This window comes from Oncorhynchus mykiss, chromosome 28 (assembly GCF_057628025.1).
Source record: "Oncorhynchus mykiss isolate SJ-2025 chromosome 28, ASM5762802v1, whole genome shotgun sequence".
Lineage (NCBI taxonomy): Eukaryota > Metazoa > Chordata > Actinopteri > Salmoniformes > Salmonidae > Oncorhynchus > Oncorhynchus mykiss.
The window spans coordinates 40,750,184-40,776,354 of NC_143049.1; the positions used below are offsets into that span (position 1 = coordinate 40,750,184).

The following is a 26,171-nucleotide window of genomic DNA, read 5'->3' on the forward strand; positions in this document are numbered from 1 at the left end:
TAGAGTAGCTAACATACTGCTGTAATGCTATGTGGTTCATAAGGATAGAGTAGCTAACATACTGCTGTAATGCTATGTGGTCCATAAGGATAGAGTAGCTAACATACTGGTACATACTGCTGTAATGCTATGTGGTCCATAAGGATAGAGTAGCTAACATACTGCTGTAATGCTATGTGGTCCATAAGGATAGAGTAGCTAACATACTGGTACATACTGCTGTAATGCTATGTGGTCCATAAGGATAGAGTAGCTAACATACTGGTACATGCTGCTGTAATGCTATGTGGTCCATAAGGATAGAGTAGCTAACATACCGGTACATACTGCTGTAATGCTATGTGGTCCATAAGGATAGAGTAGCTAACATACTGCTGTAATGCTATGTGGTCCATAAGGATAGAGTAGCTAACATACTGGTACATACTGCTATAATGCTATGTGGTCCATAAGGATAGAGTAGCTAACATACTGGTACATACTGCTGTAATGCTATGTGGTCCATAAGGATAGAGTAGCTAACATACTGGTACATACTGCTGTAATGCTATGTGGTTCATAAGGATAGAGTAGCTAACATACTGGTACATACTGCTGTAATGCTATGTGGTCCATAAGGATAGAGTAGCTAACATACTGGTACATACTGCTGTAATGCTATGTGGTCCATAAGGATAGAGTAGCTAACATACCGGTACATACTGCTGTAATGCTATGTGGTCCATAAGGATAGAGTAGCTAACATACTGCTGTAATGCTATGTGGTCCATAAGGATAGAGTAGCTAACATACTGGTACATACTGCTATAATGCTATGTGGTCCATAAGGATAGAGTAGCTAACATACTGGTACATACTGCTGTAATGCTATGTGGTCCATAAGGATAGAGTAGCTAACATACTGGTACATACTGCTGTAATGCTATGTGGTCCATAAGGATAGAGTAGCTAACATACTGGTACATACTGCTGTAATGCTATGTGGTCCATAAGGATAGAGTAGCTAACATACTGCTGTAATGCTATGTGGTCCATAAGGATAGAGTAGCTAACATACTGGTACATACTGCTATAATGCTATGTGGTCCATAAGGATAGAGTAGCTAACATACTGGTACATACTGCTGTAATGCTATGTGGTCCATAAGGATAGAGTAGCTAACATACTGGTACATACTGCTGTAATGCTATGTGGTCCATAAGGATAGAGTAGCTAACATACTGCTGTAATGCTATGTGGTCCATAAGGATAGAGTAGCTAACATACTGGTACATACTGCTGTAATGATATGTGGTCCATAAGGATAGAGTAGCTAACATACTGGTACATACTGCTGTAATGCTATGTGGTCCATAAGGATAGAGTAGCTAACATTCTGCTACATACTGCTGTAATGCTATGTGGTCCATAAGGATAGAGTAGCTAACATACTGCTGTAATGCTATGTCGTCCATAAGGATAGAGTAGCTAACATACTGGTACATACTGCTGTAATGCTATGTGGTCCATAAGGATAGAGTAGCTAACATACTGGTACATACTGCTGTAATGCTATGTGGTCCATAAGGATAGAGTAGCTAACATACTGGTACATACTGCTGTAATGCTATGTGGTTCATAAGGATAGAGTAGCTAACATACTGGTACATACTGCTGTAATGCTATGTGGTTCATAAGGATAGAGTAGCTAACATACTGGTACATACTGCTGTAATGCTATGTGGTCCATAAGGATAGAGTAGCTAACATACTGCTGTAATGCCATGTGGTTCATAAGGATAGAGTAGCTAACATACTGGTACATACTGCTGTAATGCTATGTGGTTCATAAGGATAGAGTAGCTAACATACTGGTACATACTGCTGTAATGCTACGTGGTCCATAAGGATAGAGTAGCTAACATACTGGTACATACTGCTGTAATGCTATGTGGTCCATAAGGATAGAGTAGCTAACATACTGCTGTAATGCTATGTGGTCCATAAGGATAGAGTAGCTAACATACTGGTACATACTGCTGTAATGCTATGTGGTCCAAAAGGATAGAGTAGCTAACATACTGGTACATACTGCTGTAATGCTATGTGGTCCATAAGGATAGAGTAGCTAACATACTGGTACATACTGCTGTAATGCTATGTGGTCCATAAGGATAGAGTAGCTAACATACCGGTACATACTGCTGTAATGCTATGTGGTTCATAAGGATAGAGTAGCTAACATACTGGTACATACTGCTGTAATGCTATGTGGTCCATAAGGATAGAGTAGCTAACATACCGGTACATACTGCTGTAATGCTATGTGGTCCATAAGGATAGAGTAGCTAACATACTGCTGTAATGCTATGTGGTTCATAAGGATAGAGTAGCTAACATACTGCTGTAATGCTATGTGGTTCATAAGGATAGAGTAGCTAACATACCGGTACATACTGCTGTAATGCTATGTGGTCCATAAGGATAGAGTAGCTAACATACTGCTGTAATGCTATGTGGTCCATAAGGATAGAGTAGCTAACATACTGGTACATACTGCTGTAATGCTATGTGGTTCATAAGGATAGAGTAGCTAACATACTGCTGTAATGCTATGTGGTCCATAAGGATAGAGTAGCTAACATACTGGTACATACTGCTGTAATGCTATGTGGTTCATAAGGATAGAGTAGCTAACATACTGGTACATACTGCTGTAATGCTATGTGGTTCATAAGGATAGAGTAGCTAACATACTGCTGTAATGCTATGTTTTTCATAAGGATAGAGTAGCTAACATACCACTGTAATGCTATGTGGTCCATAAGGATAGAGTAGCTAACATACTGGTACATACTGCTGTAATGCTATGTGGTTCATAAGGATAGAGTAGCTAACATACTGGTACATACTGCTGTAATGCTATGTGGTTCATAAGGATAGAGTAGCTAACATACTGCTGTAATGCTATGTGGTTCATAAGGATAGAGTAGCTAACATACTGGTGTAATGCTATGTGGTTCATAAGGATAGAGTAGCTAACATACTGGTACATACTGCTGTAATGCTATGTGGTTCATAAGGATAGAGTAGCTAACATACTGCTGTAATGCTATGTGGTTCATAAGGATAGAGTAGCTAACAAATTGTCAGCCAACCATAACGTGTAACGTAACTGATTTGAAAAGTCATTATTTTATCACATTGCTCAACATTCTCTTAACATTTTGTCCTAATTAGTTAAAGCAATGAACTAGTATCCGCTTCTCGCCAGACTTCGGCTGCATATTTTCCTCCATTTTCTGAAGAAATGCATTATGGGCCCTTAAAAGCACGGAAATAGTGTCCACTGCTTGTACACGTCATATTTTGGCAAATTTAGTACGACATCCGGGAACTTTTGGCTCACTAACTACATCATACTATGACCAATAAGCATACTAACTATATCCACACTAACTATATTCATACTAACTATATCCATACTAACTATATCTATACTAACTGTATCCACACTAACTATATCCACACTAACTATATCCACACTAACTATATCCACACTAACTATATTCATACTAACTATATCCACACTAACTATATCCACACTAACTATATCCATACTAACTATATCCACACTAACTATATCCACACTAACTATATCCATACTAACTATATCCACACTAACTATATCCATACTAACTATATCCATACTAACTATATCCATACTAACTATATCCATACTAACTATATCCACACTAACTATATCCATACTAACTATATCCATACTAACTATATCCATACTAACTATATCCATACTAACTATATCCACACTAACTCTATCCACACTAACTATATCCACACTAACTATATCCATACTAACTATATCCATACTAACTATATCCACACTAACTATATCCACACTAACTATATCCATACTAACTATATCCATACTAACTATATCCATACTAACTATATCCACACTAACTATATTCATACTAACTATATCCATACTAACTATATCCATACTAACTATATCCACACTAACTATATTCATACTAACTATATCTATACTAACTATATCCACACTAACTATATCCATACTAACTATATCCATACTAACTATATCCACACTAACTATATCCACACTAACTATATCCACACTAACTATATCCATACTAACTATATCCACACTAACTATATCCACACTAACTATATCCACACTAACTATATCCACACTAACTATATCCATACTAACTATATCCATACTAACTATATCCACACTAACTATATCCACACTAACTATATCCATACTAACTATATCCACACTAACTATATCCATACTAACTATATCCATACTAACTATATCCATACTAACTATATCCACACTAACTATATCCACACTAACTATATCCATACTAACTATATCCACACTAACTATATCCACACTAACTATATCCATACTAACTATATCCATACTAACTATATCCATACTAACTATATCCATACTAACTATATCCACACTAACTATATCCACACTAACTATATCCATACTAACTATATCCACACTAACTATATCCACACTAACTATATCCATACTAACTATATCCACACTAACTATATCCATACTAACTATATCCACACTAACTATATCCATACTAACTATATCCACACTAACTATATCCATACTAACTATATCCATACTAACTATATCCACACTAACTATATCCACACTAACTATATCCATACTAACTACATCCATACTAACTATATCCATACTAACTATATCCACACTAACTATATCCACACTAACTATATCCATACTAACTATATCCACACTAACTATATCTACACTAACTATATCCATACTAACTATATCCACACTAACTATATCCATACTAACTATATCCACACTAACTATATCCATACTAACTCTATCCACACTAACTATATCCATACTAACTATATCCATACTAACTATATCCATACTAACTATATCCACACTAACTATATCCATACTAACTATATCCACACTAACTATATCCATACTAACTATATCCACACTAACTATATCCATACTAACTATATCCATACTAACTATATCCACACTAACTATATCCACACTAACTATATCCATACTAACTATATCCACACTAACTATATCCATACTAACTATATCCACACTAACTATATCCATACTAACTATATCCACACTAACTATATCCATACTAACTATATCCATACTAACTATATCCATACTAACTATATCCACACTAACTATATCCATACTAACTATATCCATACTATGACCAATAAGCATACTAACTATATCCATACTAACTATATCCATACTAACTATATCCATACTAACTATATCCATACTAACTATATCCATACTATGACCAATAAGCATACTAACTATATCCATACTAACTATATCCATACTAACTATATCCACACTAACTATATCCATACTAACTATATCCATACTAACTATATCCATACTAACTATATCCACACTAACTATATCCACACTAACTATATCCATACTAACTATATCCACACTAACTATATCCACACTAACTATATCCATACTAACTATATCCATACTAACTATATCCATACTAACTATATCCACACTAACTATATCCACACTAACTATATCCATACTAACTATATCCACACTAACTATATCCACACTAACTATATCCATACTAACTATATCCACACTAACTATATCCATACTAACTATATCCACACTAACTATATCCACACTAACTATATCCATACTAACTATATCCACACTAACTATATCCACACTAACTATATCCATACTAACTATATCCACACTAACTATATCCATACTAACTATATCCACACTAACTATATCCATACTAACTATATCCACACTAACTATATCCATACTAACTATATCCACACTAACTATATCCATACTAACTATATCCATACTAACTATATCCATACTAACTATATCCACACTAACTATATCCATACTAACTATATCCACACTAACTATATCCATACTAACTATATCCACACTAACTATATCCATACTAACTATATCCATACTAACTATATCCACACTAACTATATCCACACTAACTATATCCATACTAACTATATCCACACTAACTATATCCATACTAACTATATCCACACTAACTATATCCATACTAACTATATCCACACTAACTATATCCATACTAACTATATCCATACTAACTATATCCATACTAACTATATCCACACTAACTATATCCATACTAACTATATCCACACTAACTATATCCATACTAACTATATCCACACTAACTATATCCATACTAACTATATCCATACTAACTATATCCACACTAACTATATCCACACTAACTATATCCATACTAACTATATCCATACTAACTATATCCATACTAACTATATCCATACTAACTATATCCATACTAACTATATTCATACTAACTATATTCATACTAACTATATCCATACTAACTATATCCACACTAACTATATCTATACTAACTATATCCACACTAACTATATCTATACTATGACCAATAAGCATACTAACTATATCATATTAACTATATCCATATCCTAACCAATAAGCATAGTAACTATATCCACACTAACTATATCCATACTAACTATATCCACACTAACTATATCCATACTAACTATATCCACACTAACTATATCCATACTAACTATATCCACACTAACTATATTCATACTAACTATATCCACACTAACTATATCCATACTAACTATATCCATACTAACTATATCCATACTAACTATATCCATACTAACTATATCCACACTAACTATATCCACACTAACTATATCCATACTAACTATATTCATACTAACTATATCCATACTAACTATATCCATACTAACTATATCCATACTAACTATATCCACACTAACTATATTCATACTAACTATATCCACACTAACTATATTCATACTAACTATATCCATACTAACTATATCCATACTAACTATATCCATACTAACTATATCCATACTAACTATATCCATACTAACTATATCCATACTAACTATATCCATACTAACTATATCCATACTAACTATATCCATACTATGACCAATAAGCATTCTAACTATATCCATACTATGACCAATAAGCATTCTAACTATATCCATACTATAACCAATAAGCATACTAACTATATCCATACTAACTATATCCATACTATGACCAATAAGCACACGACATACCCAATTCACCTCACAAATAGTACAGCTAGTATGAGAATGCAAAACACAGCTCTAGTTTCTGTGTTAAAATCTATGTTTATCCTAGACAATACATTCCTGAACTCTATTATAATGATGTCATGTCTGTCTCCTTACGAATCCAGGTGAAGGGGAAACTCAACCTGTGTTCCCCGCCTGGGCTGGTGGCCACGGTGGGACTGGTGGTGTTGATGGTTGGGATAGTCATGGCTGTACTGGGCTACTGGCCACATGAAGGCCACAGCCAGGGGTATGCATCCGGGGAGGAGAGGAGAGACAACGGCAGGATGAGCTACTCCAAGAGCCCCCTGGTGTCTGTCACCTGGAGCGATAATAAGGACAACAACACAGCCAACCAGACTGTTGGGGAGTTGACCAACCACACTGTTGGGGAGTTGACCAACCACACTGTTGGGGAGTTGACCAACCACACTGTTGGGGAGTTGACCAACCAGACTGTTAGGGAGTTGACCAACCAGACTGTTGAGGAGTTGACCAACCAGACTGTTGAGGAGTTGACCAACCAGACGGTTGGGGAGTTGACCAACCAAACTTTTGAGGAGTTGACCAACCAGACTGTTGAGGAGTTGACCAACCAAACTTTTGAGGAGTTGACCAACCACACTGTTGGGGAGTTGACAAACCAGACTAGTGTTGTTGTCAATGAAAGTTTATCTGTACTTGTATCGGTATCTACCCCTCCTCCTATACCCTCAGGTAGGTCATTGTATCTGGTAATGGTAGTGTATCGGTATCTACCCCTCCTCCTCCTATACCCTCAGGTAGGTTATTGTATCTGGAAATGGTAGTGTATCGGTATCTACCCCTCCTCCTCCTATACCCTCAGGTAAGTTATTGTATCTGGTAATGGTAGTGTATCGGTATCTACCCCTCCTCCTCTTATACCCTCAGGTAGGTTATTTTTTACTAAGATATTTGTACTTACAAGACAAATCATTCATTGTGTTGTTCATTCTGTCTGCTTTGCAAAGATCCTCTCGCTCTTATCTTGGTCAGGTCATTATTGTAAAAGAAAATGTGTTCTCAGTGACTAACTTGCTTAAATAAGGGGTAGTCATTTTTCTCCCCCCTCCATCTTCTTCCCATCCTTCAGGTGGGTTGCTCTCTGAGTTCTTGGACAACTATCTGTCCTCAGACCACCTGAAGGTGTTCGGGCCCTTAGTCATGGGGATAGGCATATTTATCTTCATCTGTGCAAACGCCGTGCTTCACGAGAACAGAGACAAGAAGACCAAAGTCATCAACCTTAGAGATATCTACTCCGCGGTCATCGACCTCCACAGCACACGGACCAAGGAATACTCGCCGAGGAACGGACTGGTCCACTACGTGCAGTCCAGAGGTAGTGTTGATTTACAGTGGCAAGATAAAAAGAAGGGGTTCTAACAGGAACCAAGAAGGGTTCTACCTGGAACCAAGAAGGGTTCTACCTGGAAGCATAAAGGTTTCTACCTGGAACCATAAAGGGTTCTACCTGGAACCAAAAATGGTTCTACCTGGAACCAACCTGGAACCAAAAATGGTTCTACCTGGAACCATAAAGGGTTCTACCTGGAACCAAAAAGGGTTCTACCTGGAACCATAAAGGGTTCTACCTGGAACCAAAAATGGTTCTACCTGGAACCATAAAGGGTTCTACCTGGAACCAAAAAGGGTTCTACCTGGAACCATAAAAGGTTCTACCTGGAACCATAAAGGGTTCTACCTGGAACCAAAAAGGGTTCTTTAAAATGGTTATCCTATGGAGAAAGTCGAAGAACCCTTTTAGATTATAGATAGCAGCTTATTTTCTAAGAGTGAATAGCTGTTGTTTTTAATGGTACAGAATAATGTATAGAATTACATTGGCAAGGAAAAGGTGTGTGAACCCTCAGGAATTACCTGGATTTCTGCATAAATATGACATAACATTTGATCTGATCTTCATCTAAGTCACGACGATAGACAAACATAGTGTGCTTAAACTAATAACACTCAAATTATTGTATTTTTATTTTCTATATTGAATACATAATTTAAACATTCACATTGTAGGTTGGAAAAAGTATGTGAACCCCCTAGGCTAATAACTTCTCCAAAAGCTAATTGGAGTCAGGAGTCAGCTAACCTGGAATCAATGAGACGAGATTGGAAATTTTGGTTAGAGCTGCCATGTCCCATAAAGAACACTCACAAACTTTGAATTTGCTATTCACAAGAAGCGTTGCCTGATGTGAACCATGCCTCGAACAAAAGAGATCTCAGAAGACCTGAGATTAAAAGTTGTTGCCCTACATAAAGCTGGAAAGGGTTACAAAAGTATCTCTAACACGGTGTGTTCAATAAAGACATGGAAACGTCTAGTTGTTTGTGTGTTATTAGTTTAAAGCAGACTGTGTTTGTCTGTTGTTGTGACTTAGATGAAGATCAGATAACATTTTATGACCCAATTATGTAGAAATCCAGGTAATTCTAAAAGGTTCACATACTTTTCCCACCCTGCACTGTGAATGTTTACACGTTGTGTTCATTAAAGACACGAGAACGTCTAGTTGTTTGTTATTAGTTTAAAGCAGACTGCGTTTGTCTGTTGTTGTGACTTAGATGAAGATCAGATCACATTTTATGACCCAATTTATGTAGAAATCCAGGTAATTCTAAAAGGTTCACATACCTTTTTCTTCCCACTGTTTACTCAGGGTCTTTCAACCCCGGTGGAACTCTAGAGCTTGGTGGCAGCTCCTGGCTTTCCAATACCGGGTCCGGCCACCAGGGGGAGTCCGTCAGCGCTGAGCAGCAGTCCAGACGGCCGTCGATTGCTGGGAGGCAGCGTAGCTGGTCTAGAGACAACCAGACATTCACAGACACTGTCTACAGTATCTACAGGGACCAGAAGTGCAGGTACTGTATATGATACAGTTTCTATAGCCTCGTTTGACAGTCCTGATCACGCGAGATCACTGTCTGTTTCTCTAGATGCGTGAAGAAAAATAGAATGTGACCTCGCATGATCAGGATGGTTGAACAAGCGTACATTGTATATGTTGCAAAATAACTTACATGTACGTTTTCTAATCTTATCTAATCAGGTGTTCGGAGCAGGTGCCCTACCCCAGTCAGTGGGACTCAGAGCAGGCCTCACTCCCCAGTCAGTGGGAATCCAAGCCGGCCTCGCACCCCAGGCAGTGGGACTCAGAGCAGGCCTCACTCCCCAGTCAGTGGGACTCCAAGCCGGCCTCGCACCCCAGGCAGTGGGACTCAGAGCAGGCCTCGCGCCCCAGGCAGTGGGACTCAGAGCAGGCCTCACACCCCAGGCAGTGGGACTCAGAGCAGGCCTCGGTCCCCAGGCAGTGGGACTCAGAGCAGGCCTCGCACCCCAGGCAGTGGGACTCAGAGCAGGCCTCACACCCCAGGCAGTGGGACTCAGAGCAGGCCTCACACCCCAGGCAGTGGGACTCAGAGCAGGCCTCGCGCCCCAGGCAGTGGGACTCAGAGCAGGCCTCACACCCCAGGCAGTGGGACTCAGAGCAGGCCTCGCGCCCCAGGCAGTGGGACTCAGAGCAGGCCCTGCTCCCCAGGCAGTGGGACTCAGAGCAGGCCTCGCGCCCCAGGCAGTGGGACTCAGAGCAGGCCTCGCACCCCAGGCAGTGGGACTCAGAGCAGGCCTCGCACCCCAGGCAGTAGGACTCAGAGCAGGCCTCGTACCCCAGGCAGTGGGACTGTGTGCCCGACTCGAATCAGGAAGAGGAAAGGGAAGTAGCAGTCGTTCAGGGAGAAGAAGAAGAAGGAAAAGGAGGGGGAGTAACAGTCACCTTTAGCTCTTCTTGATCTGAACTCTGGATACTGTAATCCCCAGCTCTTCAACAGATGAACCCTAAATAGTTCTGCCTCGGCATGTTATCATTTAGATGGATATGAATAGGAAAATACAGGGCTCAAACCTCATCTAGAATCAAGGTGTGGCTTAAGGGAACTCAGGAGATCAGAGGATGCTCAAACCCCATCTAGAATCAAGGTGCGGCCTAAGGGAACTCAGGAGATCAGAGGAGAGGGTGTGATCAGAGTGGCTCCCAGTTCTTCAACAGATATGACATGTCTTGTCATGTTATTCTTTCCCATGTGTTTGATTGAGGTTTTTACTGTAGCTGTACACAGTTGATGGCAATAGAACATGGACACTGCTATATTTTTAATTTACCTTTATTTTACTAGGCAAGTCAGTTAAGAACAAATTCTTATTTTCAATGACGGCCTAGGAACAGTGGTGTAACTGCCTGTTCAGAACGACAGATTTGTACCTTGTCAGCTCAGGGGTTTGAACTTGCAACCTTCCGGTTATTAGTCCAACGCTCTAACCACTAGGCTACCCTGCCACCCCAATGTATGTAAATATATATAAATAAAATATATATATATAAAATACCATTTTTTTTTAGGTCTGAAAGCCATGGACACTTTCAGATCACCAACATGAGGTGAACCACACCAACAAATCAATATCTAGGTCAAAGTATTCCAATGTTTTTTTTCAATGTAACAAATGCAATAATTTGTCTCGATAAAAAAATGTAGATATTATTTGTAAAAAATAAAATACCTATAGTAGAATTATATTGTTCCGAAATGTTCCTATGAGACACGTCAAGTGTAGATTTAATGAAACTGTGACACAAAATAAAGCTTTAGTTTAATGAAATAGTTTCTAGGTGTTTCTATGTGCCAGAAATGGAATCTCAGGTAGAATATCGTTCAGGTTTTGTGACGAGTTGAGGTGAAAATTAGGTTTCGACTGTTGGATGTATGTTTAATTATGAATAAATAAAGTGGGCTCTAATGTAGATGGCCTGATACATTTAGCTGACCCCCCCCCCCCCCCCCTCCCTTGTACATGCTGTACCAAAATAGCAATATTGACATTATTCACACACTCTATTCAATGAAAATCTAGTCAGTGAAAATGGTATTCTACATCAGTCTAACATGGCCGTCTAGTGGTGAAAATGTGTTATTGCTTTTTCTGTCAGCCTCAAGGTATTTTATGAAGCGCTCCTTCCTGTGGGTGTGCTTTGACCAGGGGTGCAACTTTCACTGGGGATGGGGTCCCCCCCATATTCTGAAATAGCATTTTTGTCCCCCCCCACAGTTTTATCATTGGAATGTGATACGAAATGTGTCAAGGCTTTAGGACGACGAGGACGCCTCCGACTGGTCATGTAAACTGTTTGGAATGTTTATCAGACTGGATTTAAAAATAATAATAATTATGTCCCCCCCCCCCACTTCTAACACTAAAAGTTGCACCCCTGGCTTTAACCAATTACTTTTACCAATTACTTTAACCAATAGGCCGTGTTTGAAATTAATGGGCAAACAATTGAAATCAAGAGAGGTGGCGATAGAGCAGTCGGAACGTTCCGTAGTAGTAGCAAAGATGGTAACAGTATGAAGATAGACTAAAACAAGCTTTTCCAATAGAAATCCTTGATCACACTTGTAGGCACTTTTCTGAGCTAAACTGACCAACAGATGCACCTCCAACAACACATAAAAACTCACATAACACTGCCCCAATTTCTCTCTCAACCGTGTAAGGGCTTTTTTTTTTCACCGCCTCCCCAAGAGTGCTTGTTAAGAGAGACGCATCGCTGCGGCGCCCCACAAACATTCTGTTCCCCACAAAAAAATGTTACATAAATCATGTAGCAGATATAGGATAAGGTAGAAAGAGGATGTGGCCTTTTCTGTAGCTTACAGGCTGGAGATAAAATGGATGACATTGTAATGAGACAGACACATTTTTAAATCATGCCGGTTTCTCCGATAGAGAAACCTAAATGGCGCCCAATCAGGTCAGAATAAAATAGACAATATGGAATGGACAATCAGGCCACCCACAGCTGCTGTCCAGGAGATTCATCCCGTGTGCTAAATTGTCATGATCAGTGTTTTCAAGTTTGTATCTGTATCAATTTGACATAGCGAAAAAAATAAAATGCTTCTAATTTCACGCTGTGTAAATGTAACCGATGTGAAATGGCTAGCTAGTTAGCGGTGGTGCGCGCTAACTGAGACCTTGAAGTAGTTGTTCCCCCTGTGCTCTGCAAGGGCAGTGACTTTTGTGGAGCGATGGGTAACGATGCTTCGTGGGTGTCAGTTGTTGATATGTGCAGAAGGTCCCTGGTTTGAGCCCGGGGCGAGGAGACGGTCTGAACTTATACTGTTACACAAACACATTGCAAATAGGCTAAACAGGATAAATATAATAATAATTATATATATATATATATATATATATAATATACTCCTGATAAAGTTGGGTAACTGATATTCAGAGCTTAAATAGCCAAATGGATTAGTCACAGGAATCAGGACTAATAAAGCCAATGCAATGGCCTGTTTTACAAATGTTGTCCCTACCACATTGCATTCATACAATTCCATTGTGGGCTGACATGGTAGACTCAGATTTTTATCAGGTTTGGACCAGCCTTGATTTGAACCAAAACATATAATATGTCTGTCTATAAGTGACGTATTTTCACCTTTCATTCAGAACCGAAAATGAACCTGAATTCAACGTCTGGAAAATATATATATATTTTAGACGTATTTTTAACGTCCTTTTTCTTATTGGGACTATTCTAGTAGGGAGCCGCAATTGTTTTGTCAGCGAAGGACGGCAGAATGGTCAGCTACATGTATTGAAACAAGCCTTTGGGTCTAATGGTCGTCTTGCACCGAACTGGCACTCCTTCGATATAACGTTTTTTTTTTTAACGAAAATAAATTAAAACGTGTCAAGTTTGTCACTTTTATTAGGTTTGAGTAATAACATGATCGGAATCTAAATTGTGCCTTTAGATTATGAGAAAATTAACAACCAAAGAATATTTTTTTTTTAAAACTTCTTGAAACCCCAAATCCCGTCCTGGTCCGTTTGGTCTGTTTCGCAAAAGCGTTCCCGGAAATCTCGCGATGTTGCGCCTCTGGGTTTAAAAACTCTGTGGTCGTAGTGCCTGTAAAAACCTTCCCACCCGAAGCAAGTTAGTTGTGAAGAAAACGAATCTGCGATCAGCGTCGCACTGTCGGAAATCCTTCTCCTTTAGGACAGTTTTGTCACATCTGTGGTCGCGAAAGAGTTGTGCGAGGGTTTCAGAGAAGAACACGAGTCAGGTAACGTGCTTTTAGTTTGAGATAATGTGTATGTTGTTGTTTTTTTTTCATGGGACAGAATCACATCTGGTAAAGTGTATTTTGTTAGAAGGAGCGACAGTTTTGAAACGTGCTGATCTGACTGATTTGAGCCAGATGTTGCAGACCATAAGTTGACTTGTCAAAATGTGTTGTGCCCTTTCATCTAGAGACTAAAAGCACGTTATGATTCAGCACCAAAACGACATTTCGGGAATACATACGATCATTTTGAGAAACAAATATGAGACTGCATATTTCACCACGTGTCAACGTTTTGAATATATATGTATCCCAAAATACAACTATAGACTGCGGTTATTTGGGATATGTGAAAATGTGACCCCGTGATCGCACTCTGTCGCAGGACACATTTCACAAAAAAAATACTATTCTTTCTGCTTTTTTTGCCTAAACTCTTCCCAAACCGACTGTCCATGCACTCAGTTTGACAATGAATGATCGAGGTGTTTTTTTGTTGAGGTTTTTATAGCAAAATCAATACATTTTGTAAATAGTGCACACATTCAATACTGCGGTGGTGAACAGGGGTACAATACATGGTGATATTCAGCGCGGGAGTTATTAACAGAATAGTTTTTGTCCTTCAACATGTCTGGACCTGTCTGTCTGCGACCTGTCTGTCTGGGACCTGTCTGTCTGCGACCTGTCTGTCTGCTACTGGCAACTGGCATGGTGAGTACCACAGCAATATACTCCATGTAGCCTCAGGTTTTTATTTATTTTACAATCATTTTGCATTTAATCTTGCCCATAACATTGTTCTCTCAACAAATGAAGATACTGTACACACTCTTAACATATTCTTCTTATCACCAGTTGAATTTAAACGCTGTGCTAAATAAACATCAATATATTACACTGATGATTTTAGTGAAAGACAGTTCCAGGAACTAATCATACCAGACACATTATTATCTTGGTAGGCAGAATAAATACTCTGGTATATGGCATCTGATAACCCAAGCCTGTCCTGTGATTGTGACATCACATCAGATTGATATCAGCACTTTTTAACAGAATTCCTTCACATTAGACCTTCCTGAATTCACCTCCTTGTTTAAATTGCTGATCAAGCTCAACCTTGTTTTCCTGTACAGACACACACACACACAGAGACACGCTCATCTGACCGAGAGCAGATATCTTCGTATGCAACAGATGGGTTTAGGTTTGGAAAGGGGAAGTGTATTCAGTCTGTTCTCATGTGATGTTTTCTACTTGTTTCTGAAGAGTGTCTGAGGACTGAAGAAGTTACGTAACTAAGTTGCTGACCCTAGATAGAAAACAGTCATAGGTCTATGTCAATGGTGCTGTGCTGACTATATCTGCTGACAGTGAACTAGCGCCGACTGATCCTATTGGTTGTGGTACATATGTACGTGACTTATCATCATAATGGTTTTCAATTATGGGTGTAGTTTTAATTCAAAATGGGGCAGTATGTATGTTATTTTGTTGTCTCCTTCTTTTTCACTATGAGCAATGGTCAGCGGTTTAAAATGGGGTTTATGAACTAGAAATATATATTTTTTTTAAATAGCGTCTGTCTTTTGTCCGGTTAGATCTTAGGAACAGCGGAGGCTGTTGAGGGGAGGACGGCTCATGATAATGGCCGGAAAGGAATATTATCAAACACATGTTTTTAATCTGTTTGATTCCATTCACTTCATTCCAGCCATTATCATGAGCCGTCCTCCCCTCAACAGCCTCCACTGTTTAAGGCGATAGGAGCCGGGTAAAGTCCATGGAACGTCACATTTTATTGTTTTGCCAGTGATAGTTAATTTACTATTGAGACCTACTGTAGTGGGGTCAACACTGAGAGATGAAACATGTTATTGAGAGTTATCACTGAGAGATGAAACATGGTATTGAGACCTACTGTAGTGGGGTCAACACTGAGAGATGAAACATGGTATTGAGACCTACTGTAGTGGGGTCAACACTGAGAGATGAAACATGGTATTGAGACCTACTGTAGTAGGGTCAACACTGAGAGAGGAAACATGGTATTGAGACCTACTGTAGTAGGGTCAACACAGAGCTGAAACATGGTATTGAGACCTACTGTAGTGGGGTCAACACAGAGCTGAAACATGGTATTGAGACCTACTGTAGTAGGGTCAACACAGAGCTGAAACATGGTATTGAGACCTACTGTAGTAAGGTCAACACAGAGAGGAAACATGGTATTGAGACCTACTGTAGTGGGGTTAACACTGAGAGAGGAAACATGGTATTGAGACCTACTGTAGTGGGGTCAACACAGAGCTGAAACATGGTATTGAGACCTACTGTAGTAAGGTCAACACTGAGAGGTGAAACATGGTATTGAGACCTACTGTAGTGGGGTCAACACTGAGAGATAAAACATGGTATTGAGACCTACTGTAGTAGGGTCAACACTGAGAGATAAAACATGGTATTGAGACCTACTGTAGTAAGGTCAACACAGAGAGGAAACATGGTATTGAGACCTATTGTAGTGGGGTTAACACTGAGAGGTGAAACATGGTTTTGAGACCTACTGTAGTAGGGTCAACACTGAGAGCTGAAACATGGTATTGAGACCTACTGTAGTAAGGTCAACACTGAGAGGTGAAACATGGTATTGAGACCTACTGTAGTAAGGTCAACACTGAGAGGTGAAACATGGTATTGAGACCTACTGTAGTAGGGTCAACACTGAGAGATAAAACATGGTATTGAGACCTACTGTAGTAGGGTCAACACTGAGAGATAAAACATGGTATTGAGACCTACTGTAGTGGGGTCAACACTGAGAGAGGAAACATGGTATTGAGACCTATTGTAGTGGGGTTAACACTGAATGAAACAATGATAAGGTGTACTACTGTGTCTGTATGCTTGTGTTTACACAGGCAGCCTAGTTCTGATATTTTTTTTACACTAATTGGCATTTTGACCAATCCGATGAGCTCTTTTGTCCGCATGGAATTAGGCTGCTTTTACACAGGTAGCCCATCTAGCTGAGGCATCTGAGGCATTTGAATCAATCATATTGTCATTTTGAGACTGTAATACTGACACAACATCGTATTTGTTCAGGAGGCAAAGTCACTCTCCTGCCTTACACTTGAGAGCTATTTGGCAGGACTGTGTGTGAGAGAGAGAGAGAGAGACACAGATTGGGGTTAAAGGTCAGTCACGTGTGATAGCTGGTCTGTCTTTATCATGATGTAGCAATAAGCTGCACAAAGGTTGAAGAAACTCCACCACACGCACTCAGCATACCCTGACGCACTCAGCATACCCTGACGCACTCAGCATACCCTGACGCACTCAGCATACCCTGACGCACTCAGCATACCCTGACGCACTCAGCATACCCTGACGCACTCAGCATACCCTGACGCACTCAGCATACCCTGACGCACTCAGCATACCCTGACGCACTCAGCATACCCTGACGCACTTGCTGGTAGAGAAAGAGGGAAGGAGACAGTGGTGTATTCCACCTGCAATCACATGACAGCTGAGTAGAGTAGAGCTGAGTAGAGTAGAGTAGAGCTGAGCTGAGTAGAGCTGAGCTGAGTAGATCTGAGCTGAATAGAGCTGAGCTGAGCAGAGTAGAGGCTGAGCAGAGTAGAGGCTGAGCAGAGTAGAGGCTGAGCAGAGTAGAGGCTGAGCAGAGTAGAGGCTGAGCAGAGTAGAGGCTGAGCAGAGTAGAGGCTGAGCAGAGTAGAGGCTGAGTAGAGGCTGAGTAGAGCAGAGTAGAGCTGAGCAGAGTAGAGGCTGAGTAGAGCTGAGCTGAGTAGAGCTGAGCTGAGTAGAGTAGAGCTAAATAGAGCTGAATTGAGTAGAGCTGAGCCTGCACAGTGGCTGAGTAGAGCCTGCACAGTGGCTGAGTAGAGCCTGCACAGTGGCTGAGTAGAGCCTGCACAGTGGCTGAGTAGAGCCTGCACAGTGGCTGAGTAGAGCCTGCACAGTGGCTGAGTAGAGCCTGCACAGTGGCTGAGTAGAGCCTGCCTAGTGGCTGAGTAGAGCCTGCCTAGTGGCTGAGTAGAGCCTGCCTAGTGGCTGAGTAGAGCCTGCCTAGTGGCTGAGTAGAGCCTGCCTAGTGGCTGAGCAGAGCCTGCCTAGTGGCTGAGCAGAGCCTGCCTAGTGGCTGAGCAGAGCCTGCCTAGTGGCTGAGCAGAGCCTGCCTAGTGGCTGAGCAGAGCCTGCCTAGTGGCTGAGCAGAGCCTGCCTAGTGGCTGAGCAGAGCCTGCCTAGTGGCTGAGCAGAGCCTGCCTAGTGGCTGAGCAGAGCCTGCCTAGTGGCTGAGCAGAGCCTGCCTAGTGGCTGAGCAGAGCCTGCCTAGTGGCTGAGCAGAGCCTGCACAGTGGCTGAGCAGAGCCTGCACAGTGGCTGAGCAGAGCCTGCACAGTGGCTGAGCAGAGCCTGCACAGTGGCTGAGCAGAGCCTGCACAGTGGCTGAGCAGAGCCTGCACAGTGGCTGAGCAGAGCCTGCACAGTGGCTGAGCAGGTCGGTGTCGTCATCACAGACTTGTGCCATCAGCAGAGAGACTTTACCCCTCTCACCTTGCCCCAGTCCCTCCTTCTGCCAGGTGTGTACAGACACTGTCCTTCCCTCCTTCCCAGTCTCAATGTGGTCTGATCTGTCTCTCTCTCTCACTCACACACACACACACAGAGAGAGGGGTCTGGGCAACACGTGAGCATTTCCATTGCGTAGGAAAAACGTCCTTGGTGTCGGTGAAGAGGGGTGTGATACCCGGATCAATCTCGCCTGGCACAGTGATGATAACCGTTATCTATCTCCCAACTCTTCAGTATGGCTTGGACCTTGGTTCTTGCCTTGTAAAGCTGTGGTGCTGGAGATGGTGGGTATCTATGGGTATGAATAGTGGACTGCTTAGGGTTGGCTTCTCTTTGAAGGCTCTTTTCAAGTGGGCCGTGGTGACGTCTTTGGCTGAGTCTGAAATGACTCCCTACCTACTCCCACAGGGCTCTGGTCAAAACTAGTGCACTATATAGGATAGAGGGTCCCACAGGGCTCTGGTCAAAACTAGTGCACTATATAGGATAGAGGGTTCCATAGGGCTCTGGTCTAAAGTAGTGCACTATACAGGGAATAGGGCTCTGGTCTAAAGTAGTGCACTATATAGGGAATAGGGCTCTGGTCTAAAGTAGTGCACTATATAGGGAATAGGGTTCCATATTGCTCTGGTCTAAAGTAGTGCACTATATAGGGAATAGGGCTCTGGTCTAAAGTAGTGCACTATATAGGGAATAGGGTTCTGGTCTAAAGTAGTGCACTATATAGGGAATAGGGTTCCATTTCAGATGCAGGACCTCTCTTTTTACATCTGTTTGAGAATATTGTTGCTCTGAAGTGGTGAAACTGTGTAGCCCGGTCCTAGAGCTGTCTGTGTTTCCTAACTCCTAGAGCTGTCTGTGTTTCCTAACTCCTAGATCGGTCTGTGTTGTCTAACTCCTAGATCGGTCGGTCTGTGTTGTCTAACTCCTAGATCGGTCGGTCTGTGTTGTCTAACTCCTAGATCGGTCGGTCTGTGTTGTCTAACTCCTAGATCGGTCGGTCTGTGTTGTCTAACTCCTAGATCGGTCGGTCTGTGTTGTCTAACTCCTAGATCGGTCGGTCTGTGTTGTCTAACTCCTAGATCGGTCGGTCTGTGTTGTCTAACTCCTAGATCGGTCGGTCTGTGTTGTCTAACTCCTAGATCGGTCGGTCTGTGTTGTCTAACTCCTAGATCGGTCGGTCTGTGTTGTCTAACTCCTAGATCGGTCGGTCTGTGTTGTCTAACTCCTAGATCGGTCGGTCTGTGTTGTCTAACTCCTAGATCGGTCGGTCTGTGTTGTCTAACTCCTAGATCGGTCGGTCTGTGTTGTCTAACTCCTAGATCGGTCGGTCTGTGTTGTCTAACTCCTAGAGCTGTCTGTGTTGTCTAACTCCTAGGTCGGTCTGTGTTGTCTAACTCCTAGGTCGGTCTGTGTTGTCTAACTCCTAGGTCGGTCTGTGTTGTCTAACTCCTAGGTCGGTCTGTGTTGTCTAACTCCTAGGTCGGTCTGTGTTGTCTAACTCCTAGGTCGGTCTGTGTTTCCTAACTCCTAGGTCGGTCTGTGTTTCCTAACTCCTAGATCGGTCTGTGTTTCCTAACTCCTAGATCGGTCTGTGTTTCCTAACTCCTAGATCGGTCTGTGTTTCCTAACTCCTAGATCGGTCTGTGTTTCCTAACTCCTAGATCGGTCTGTGTTTCCTAACTCCTAGATCGGTCTGTGTTTCCTAACTCCTAGATCGGTTTGTGTTTCCTAACTCCTAGATCGGTCTGTGTTTCCTAACTCCTAGATCGGTCGGTCTGTGTTGTCTAACTCCTAGATCGGTCGGTCTGTGTTGTCTAACTCCTAGATCGGTCGGTCTGTGTTGTCTAACTCCTAGATCGGTCGGTCTGTGTTGTCTAACTCCTAGAGCTGTCTGTGTTGTCTAACTCCTAGGTCGGTCTGTGTTGTCTAACTCCTAGATCGGTCTGTGTTTCCTAACTCCTAGATCGGTCTGTGTTTCCTAACTCCTAGATCGGTCGGTCTGTGTTGTCTAACTCCTAGATCGGTCGGTCTGTGTTGTCTAACTCCTAGATCGGTCGGTCTGTGTTGTCTAACTCCTAGATCGGTCGGTCTGTGTTGTCTAACTCCTAGATCGGTCGGTCTGTGTTGTCTAACTCCTAGGTCGGTCGGTCTGTGTTGTCTAACTCCTAGGTCGGTCGGTCTGTGTTGTCTAACTCCTAGATCGGTCGGTCTGTGTTGTCTAACTCCTAGATCGGTCGGTCTGTGTTGTCTAACTCCTAGATCGGTCGGTCTGTGTTGTCTAACTCCTAGATCGGTCGGTCTGTGTTGTCTAACTCCTAGATCGGTCGGTCTGTGTTGTCTAACTCCTTTTCCTAACTCCTAGAGCTGTTTGTGTTTCCTAACTCCTAGAGCTGTTTGTGTTTCCTAACTCCTAGAGCTGTTTGTGTTGTCTAACTCCTAGAGCTGTTTGTGTTGTCTAACTCCTAGAGCTGTTTGTGTTTTCTAACTCCTAGAGCTGTTTGTGTTTTCTAACTCCTAGAGCTGTTTGTGTTTCCTAACTCCTAGAGCTGTTTGTGTTTCCTAACTCCTAGAGCTGTTTGTGTTGTCTAACTCCTAGGTCGGTCTGTGTTGTCTAACTCCTAGGTCGGTCTGTGTTGTCTAACTCCTAGGTCGGTCTGTGTTGTCTAACTCCTAGGTCGGTCTGTGTTGTCTAACTCCTAGGTCGGTCTGTGTTGTCTAACTCCTAGGTCGGTCTGTGTTGTCTAACTCCTAGGTCGGTCTGTGTTGTCTAACTCCTAGGTCGGTCTGTTTTTCCTAACTCCTAGGTCGGTCTGTGTTTCGGTCGGTCTGTGTTTCCTAACTCCTAGGTCGGTCTGTGTTGTCTAACTCCTAGGTCGGTCTGTGTTGTCTAACTCCTAGGTCGGTCTGTGTTGTCTAACTCCTAGGTCGGTCTGTGTTGTCTAACTCCTAGGTCGGTCTGTGTTGTCTAACTCCTAGGTCGGTCTGTGTTGTCTAACTCCTAGGTCGGTCTGTTTTTCCTAACTCCTAGGTCGGTCTGTGTTTCGGTCGGTCTGTGTTTCCTAACTCCTAGGTCGGTCTGTGTTGTCTAACTCCTAGGTCGGTCTGTGTTGTCTAACTCCTAGGTCGGTCTGTGTTGTCTAACTCCTAGGTCGGTCTGTGTTGTCTAACTCCTAGGTCGGTCTGTGTTGTCTAACTCCTAGGTCGGTCTGTGTTGTCTAACTCCTAGGTCGGTCTGTTTTTCCTAACTCCCAGGTCGGTCTGTGTTTCGGTCGGTCTGTGTTTCCTAACTCCTAGGTTGGTTTGTGTTTCCTAACTCCTAGATCGGTCTGTGTTGTCTAACTCCTAGGTCGGTCTGTGTTGTCTAACCCTGCCAACTCCTATGGTCACACAATCAATAGGACCATAAGAGTTGTCAAGGCAGAAGAAACAGGTCTGGGACCAGGCTTAACATTTTAAATGATTGTATTGTATAATTATTAATAGCCACGCCTTCAATCCATAACTACCAATATTGCCCACAGGAAGATCCCTGATGTACTTAGCTTTGATCTAATACTGTGGGTGTGCTTCAACCTGCTCTATTATGTGTGATGTCTTGGTTCCTGTTCCTTTAACACGTTCAACCTGATTCTATTCTGGTTCGTTGTGTGATGTCGTGGTTCCTGTTCCTTTAACATGAAAGCATGAGTAATTCAGAATGTGAGCTGAGGACAGTGGGATATAGGGAAGGGGAATTTTCACAAATGGAAATCTGTTCCAGGCTCTAGACAAGTCGTTGAGAACTGACCAATCAGAGGAGGGTATCGCTGACCCCTCCCACAACCAGGGGTCCTACAGTTATGAGCAGCACATGGAGCGACAGCCACAATCATCACTTATCCCACTGCTTTACACACACACACACACACACACACATTTCAAAGGTTAGGATTACTCACTGCATTTATGAGGCACTATGCTTCTCCTGGAAGATTAGTGCTTGCGGCATACATGTGCAAGGCCAGGCAGTTCACCGTGAAGAAGACGGTCTACTCTAGAGGAGGATTGGGTCACAGTGGGCCAGTCGTCATATACTGAGTCGGTGGGACTGAGGCCCCGACGAGTCCCACCTGTATGGATATCAGGACGTCAACAGGGTAACTAAAGGAACATGTTGGTGACACAGAGGTGCAAGGTCATGCAGTTTACGATAACGAAGAAGACAGGCTGTCTGAGCATTCTCTGGTCAACTCTGTCCGCATGTTGAAAAGTACGTTAGAGAGAATAAATTGGATGATACTGAGGAACCAAAGATCCCTTTCAGGCTAAATGAATCATGTCCAATTCAATTAAGGTAGCCAGATCTCTTTTAACACCCTTTAAGTGCATTTGTTTGGGTGGGGGTGGGGGTGGGTACTCCCCAGGGAGCACAGAACAGAGTCCAGTCCAGACATCACGTGTTGTACAGTATGTCTGTGTGTTGTTTCCTCATATAGCGCCTGTAGCGTATTTCAGGCTAATATACTGCCAACATGCATCTTAAGCTGTTGTTAGCCTCTTGACCAACCAGGTTGTTACTGTAAAACATCTATTGTAATCACAGACTTATCTATCAAAATATATATATATATATATATATATATATTTTTTTTAATCTTTTACTTAACTAGGCAAGTCAGTTAAGAACAAATTCTTATTTACAATGTCGGCCTAGGAACAGTGGGTTAACTGCCTTGTTCAGGGGCAGAACGACAGATTTTCACCTTGTCAGCTTGGGGGGATTTGATCTCGCAACCTTTGGGTTACTAGTCCAACACTCCAACCACTAGGCTACCTGCCGTCCCTACGCTCTAACCACTAGGCTACCTGCCGTCCCTACACTCTAACCACTAGGCTACCTGCCGTCCCTACGCTCTAACCACTCGGCTACCTGCCGTCCCTACGCTCTAACCATTAGGCTTCCTGCCGTCCCTACACTCTAACCACTAGGCTACCTGCCGTCCCTACGCTCTAACCATTAGGCTTCCTGCCGTCCCTACGCTCTAACCACTAGGCTACCTGCCGTCCCTACGCTCTAACCACTAGGCTACCTGCCATCCCTACGCTCTAACCACTAGGCTCCCTGCTGTCCCTACGCTCTAACCGCTAGGCTACCTGCCGTCCCAAATTAATGAGGAATGCTTTTCCAACAGTCTTGAAGGAGTTCCCACATTTGCTGAGCACTTGTTGGCAGCTTTTCCTTCACTCTGCGGTCCAACTCATCCCAAACCATCTCAATTGGGTTGAGGTCGGGGGATTGTGGAGGCCAGGTCATCTGATGCAACACTCCATCACTCTCCATCACTCTCCTCCACTCTCCTTCACTCTCCTTCACTCTCCTTCACTCTCCTTCACTCTCCATCACTCTCCATCACTCTCCATCACTCTCCATCACTCTCCTTCACTCTCCTTCACTCTCCTCCACTCTCCTCCACTCTCCTTCACTCTCCATCACTCTTCATCACTCTTCATCACTCTCCTTCACTCTCCTTCACTCTCCTTCACTCTCCATCACTCTCCATCACTCTCCATCACTCTCCATCACTCTCCTTCACTCTCCTTCACTCTCCTTCACTCTCCATCACTCTCCATCACTCTCACTCTCCTCCACTCTTCTTCACCTCCCTTCACTCTCCTTCACTCTCCTCTGGAATCAGTTCAATTGCTCTGGGCGGTGCGAAAAAAGGATTCACTTCAGGACAAAAGTTTAAGAATTTTTTTTTTGGTTACTACATGATTCCATACGTGTTATTTCATAGTTTTGAAGTCTTCACTATTATTCTACAATGTAGAAAATAGTAAAAATTAAAAAATCCTGTAATGAGTGAGGTGTTCTAACACCCTTGACCGGTAGTGTGTGTAAATATATATATATATATATATATATAAAATGGAAAGTACTAATGTTACTGTCTCCACTACAACAACAAAAATAATTCAATACATGTAATTTTTTCCTTAACATTTAATTTAAATAGTGTAGAATTCCATTCATTCCTATGGTGGACTGCTCCTTCTTGGTAGTAGCAATAATGGCCGACCGATTGCTTCGAAGCCTCTCATTGGCCAATACATAGCATCAGCAATCCATGGTTTATATGGGGTCCACCCAAATACCTGAGAACCGACCCGGGACCCGAGTGGGCCTGGGTTCAAAATACTAACTTTTTCCTCGAGGTCAGGTCTGTAAGTCATCGGATCTTGGGTCTATGTAACTTTAAATGATAGACCTGACCACAGCTCTGCATTGCCTATAGCATATTTATGTTATGCTAATAAGGTGAATTTATTGACTTATAGAAGGCCTAGCCAACATTTTAAAGACTGTTTTGTTAACCAGAAGACCAACGTGGCTGATAAACATCATTTTTTTGTGACTCTGGTCCAATCGGGCCTGGTCTAGGTTTGGTTGTCGTTTGGTCCTTGCGGGTTTGGTTGTGCTCTGGTCCGTCCGGGTCCCCCATTTTTTTTTTATTGGGTCTGGGTCTGATTGTCCTCAGGTCCAACAAGCTCTTCTCTGCTCTTTGGACCTGAGAAGATCTCTTGCCCCAATCAATAGTAGAGAAATGCAAACTGATCGGGTTCCTTTGGGAAGTCCAACTCTCACGTCACCCTAGTGAAGTTGAAATTTAAACAGGTAAGGGTTTAGGGTAAGGGACGTTCCACGTATCCCCGATAACACTAACTATATGACAGGCAGAATCCCTAGCTGAGCTGAGTCTGTGACAGTCGGGTCTGATAGGCTGGTTGGAGAACACCACGGCTGCTATAGCGGAGGCTCCGGAAGGAAGGTTCTACCGTCTACGGTAGCCAGGCTACACCACGGATCTACTGTTTTGCGCAATACCGAACCGACAGACAGACAGAGAGGGAGAGCTTTACCATACATTTTTGTACCGGATACAGTTTCTATTCTGTTGTCGTTAAACCGATTGGAAGACGTGTTTTCTGGTATGTGAATATATATATTTTTTACGTGTAAAGGCGATGCTTCCCTGATTTCTCCCCGACCATTATAACTAGCGGACTTCGTTTTCTGTTTTGCAGAAACAGTCATGCGGTATAGCCAAAAATGACATTCAATATGTTTATTTCGTGTTGGTCATAA

The 26,171-nt window shown here is 42.2% G+C and overlaps 2 protein-coding genes across 51 annotated transcripts in view; both read left to right on the forward strand.

Annotated features, from left to right (window-relative positions):
* Nucleotides 1-11,056, forward strand: part of LOC118944873 (uncharacterized) — a 47,197-nt gene extending 36,141 nt beyond the window's left edge. The window contains exons 4-8 of the mRNA XM_090226134.1: nucleotides 7,390-7,941; nucleotides 7,986-8,046; nucleotides 8,379-8,627; nucleotides 9,964-10,165; nucleotides 10,354-11,056. Coding sequence (XP_090082260.1) covers nucleotides 7,390-7,941; nucleotides 7,986-8,046; nucleotides 8,379-8,627; nucleotides 9,964-10,165; nucleotides 10,354-10,948 — 1,659 coding nt within the window. The 3' untranslated portion in view covers nucleotides 10,949-11,056. The remainder of the gene's footprint in view (nucleotides 1-7,389; nucleotides 7,942-7,985; nucleotides 8,047-8,378; nucleotides 8,628-9,963; nucleotides 10,166-10,353) is intronic.
* Nucleotides 11,057-14,246: 3,190 nt separating this feature from the next.
* The window catches only part of epb41l3b (erythrocyte membrane protein band 4.1 like 3b), a 95,678-nt gene continuing 83,753 nt past the window's right edge, over nucleotides 14,247-26,171 (forward strand). For 28 of the 50 annotated variants that reach the window (XM_090225959.1, XM_036966505.2, XM_090225967.1 and 25 more), the window contains exon 1: nucleotides 25,711-26,014. The gene's annotated coding sequence lies outside the window, so the exon portion shown is untranslated. Of the gene's footprint in view, nucleotides 14,438-25,631; nucleotides 26,015-26,171 lie in introns of those variants that run through there. The other 22 variants (XM_090225965.1, XM_090225960.1, XM_090225964.1 and 19 more) reach the window with 5 other exon arrangements.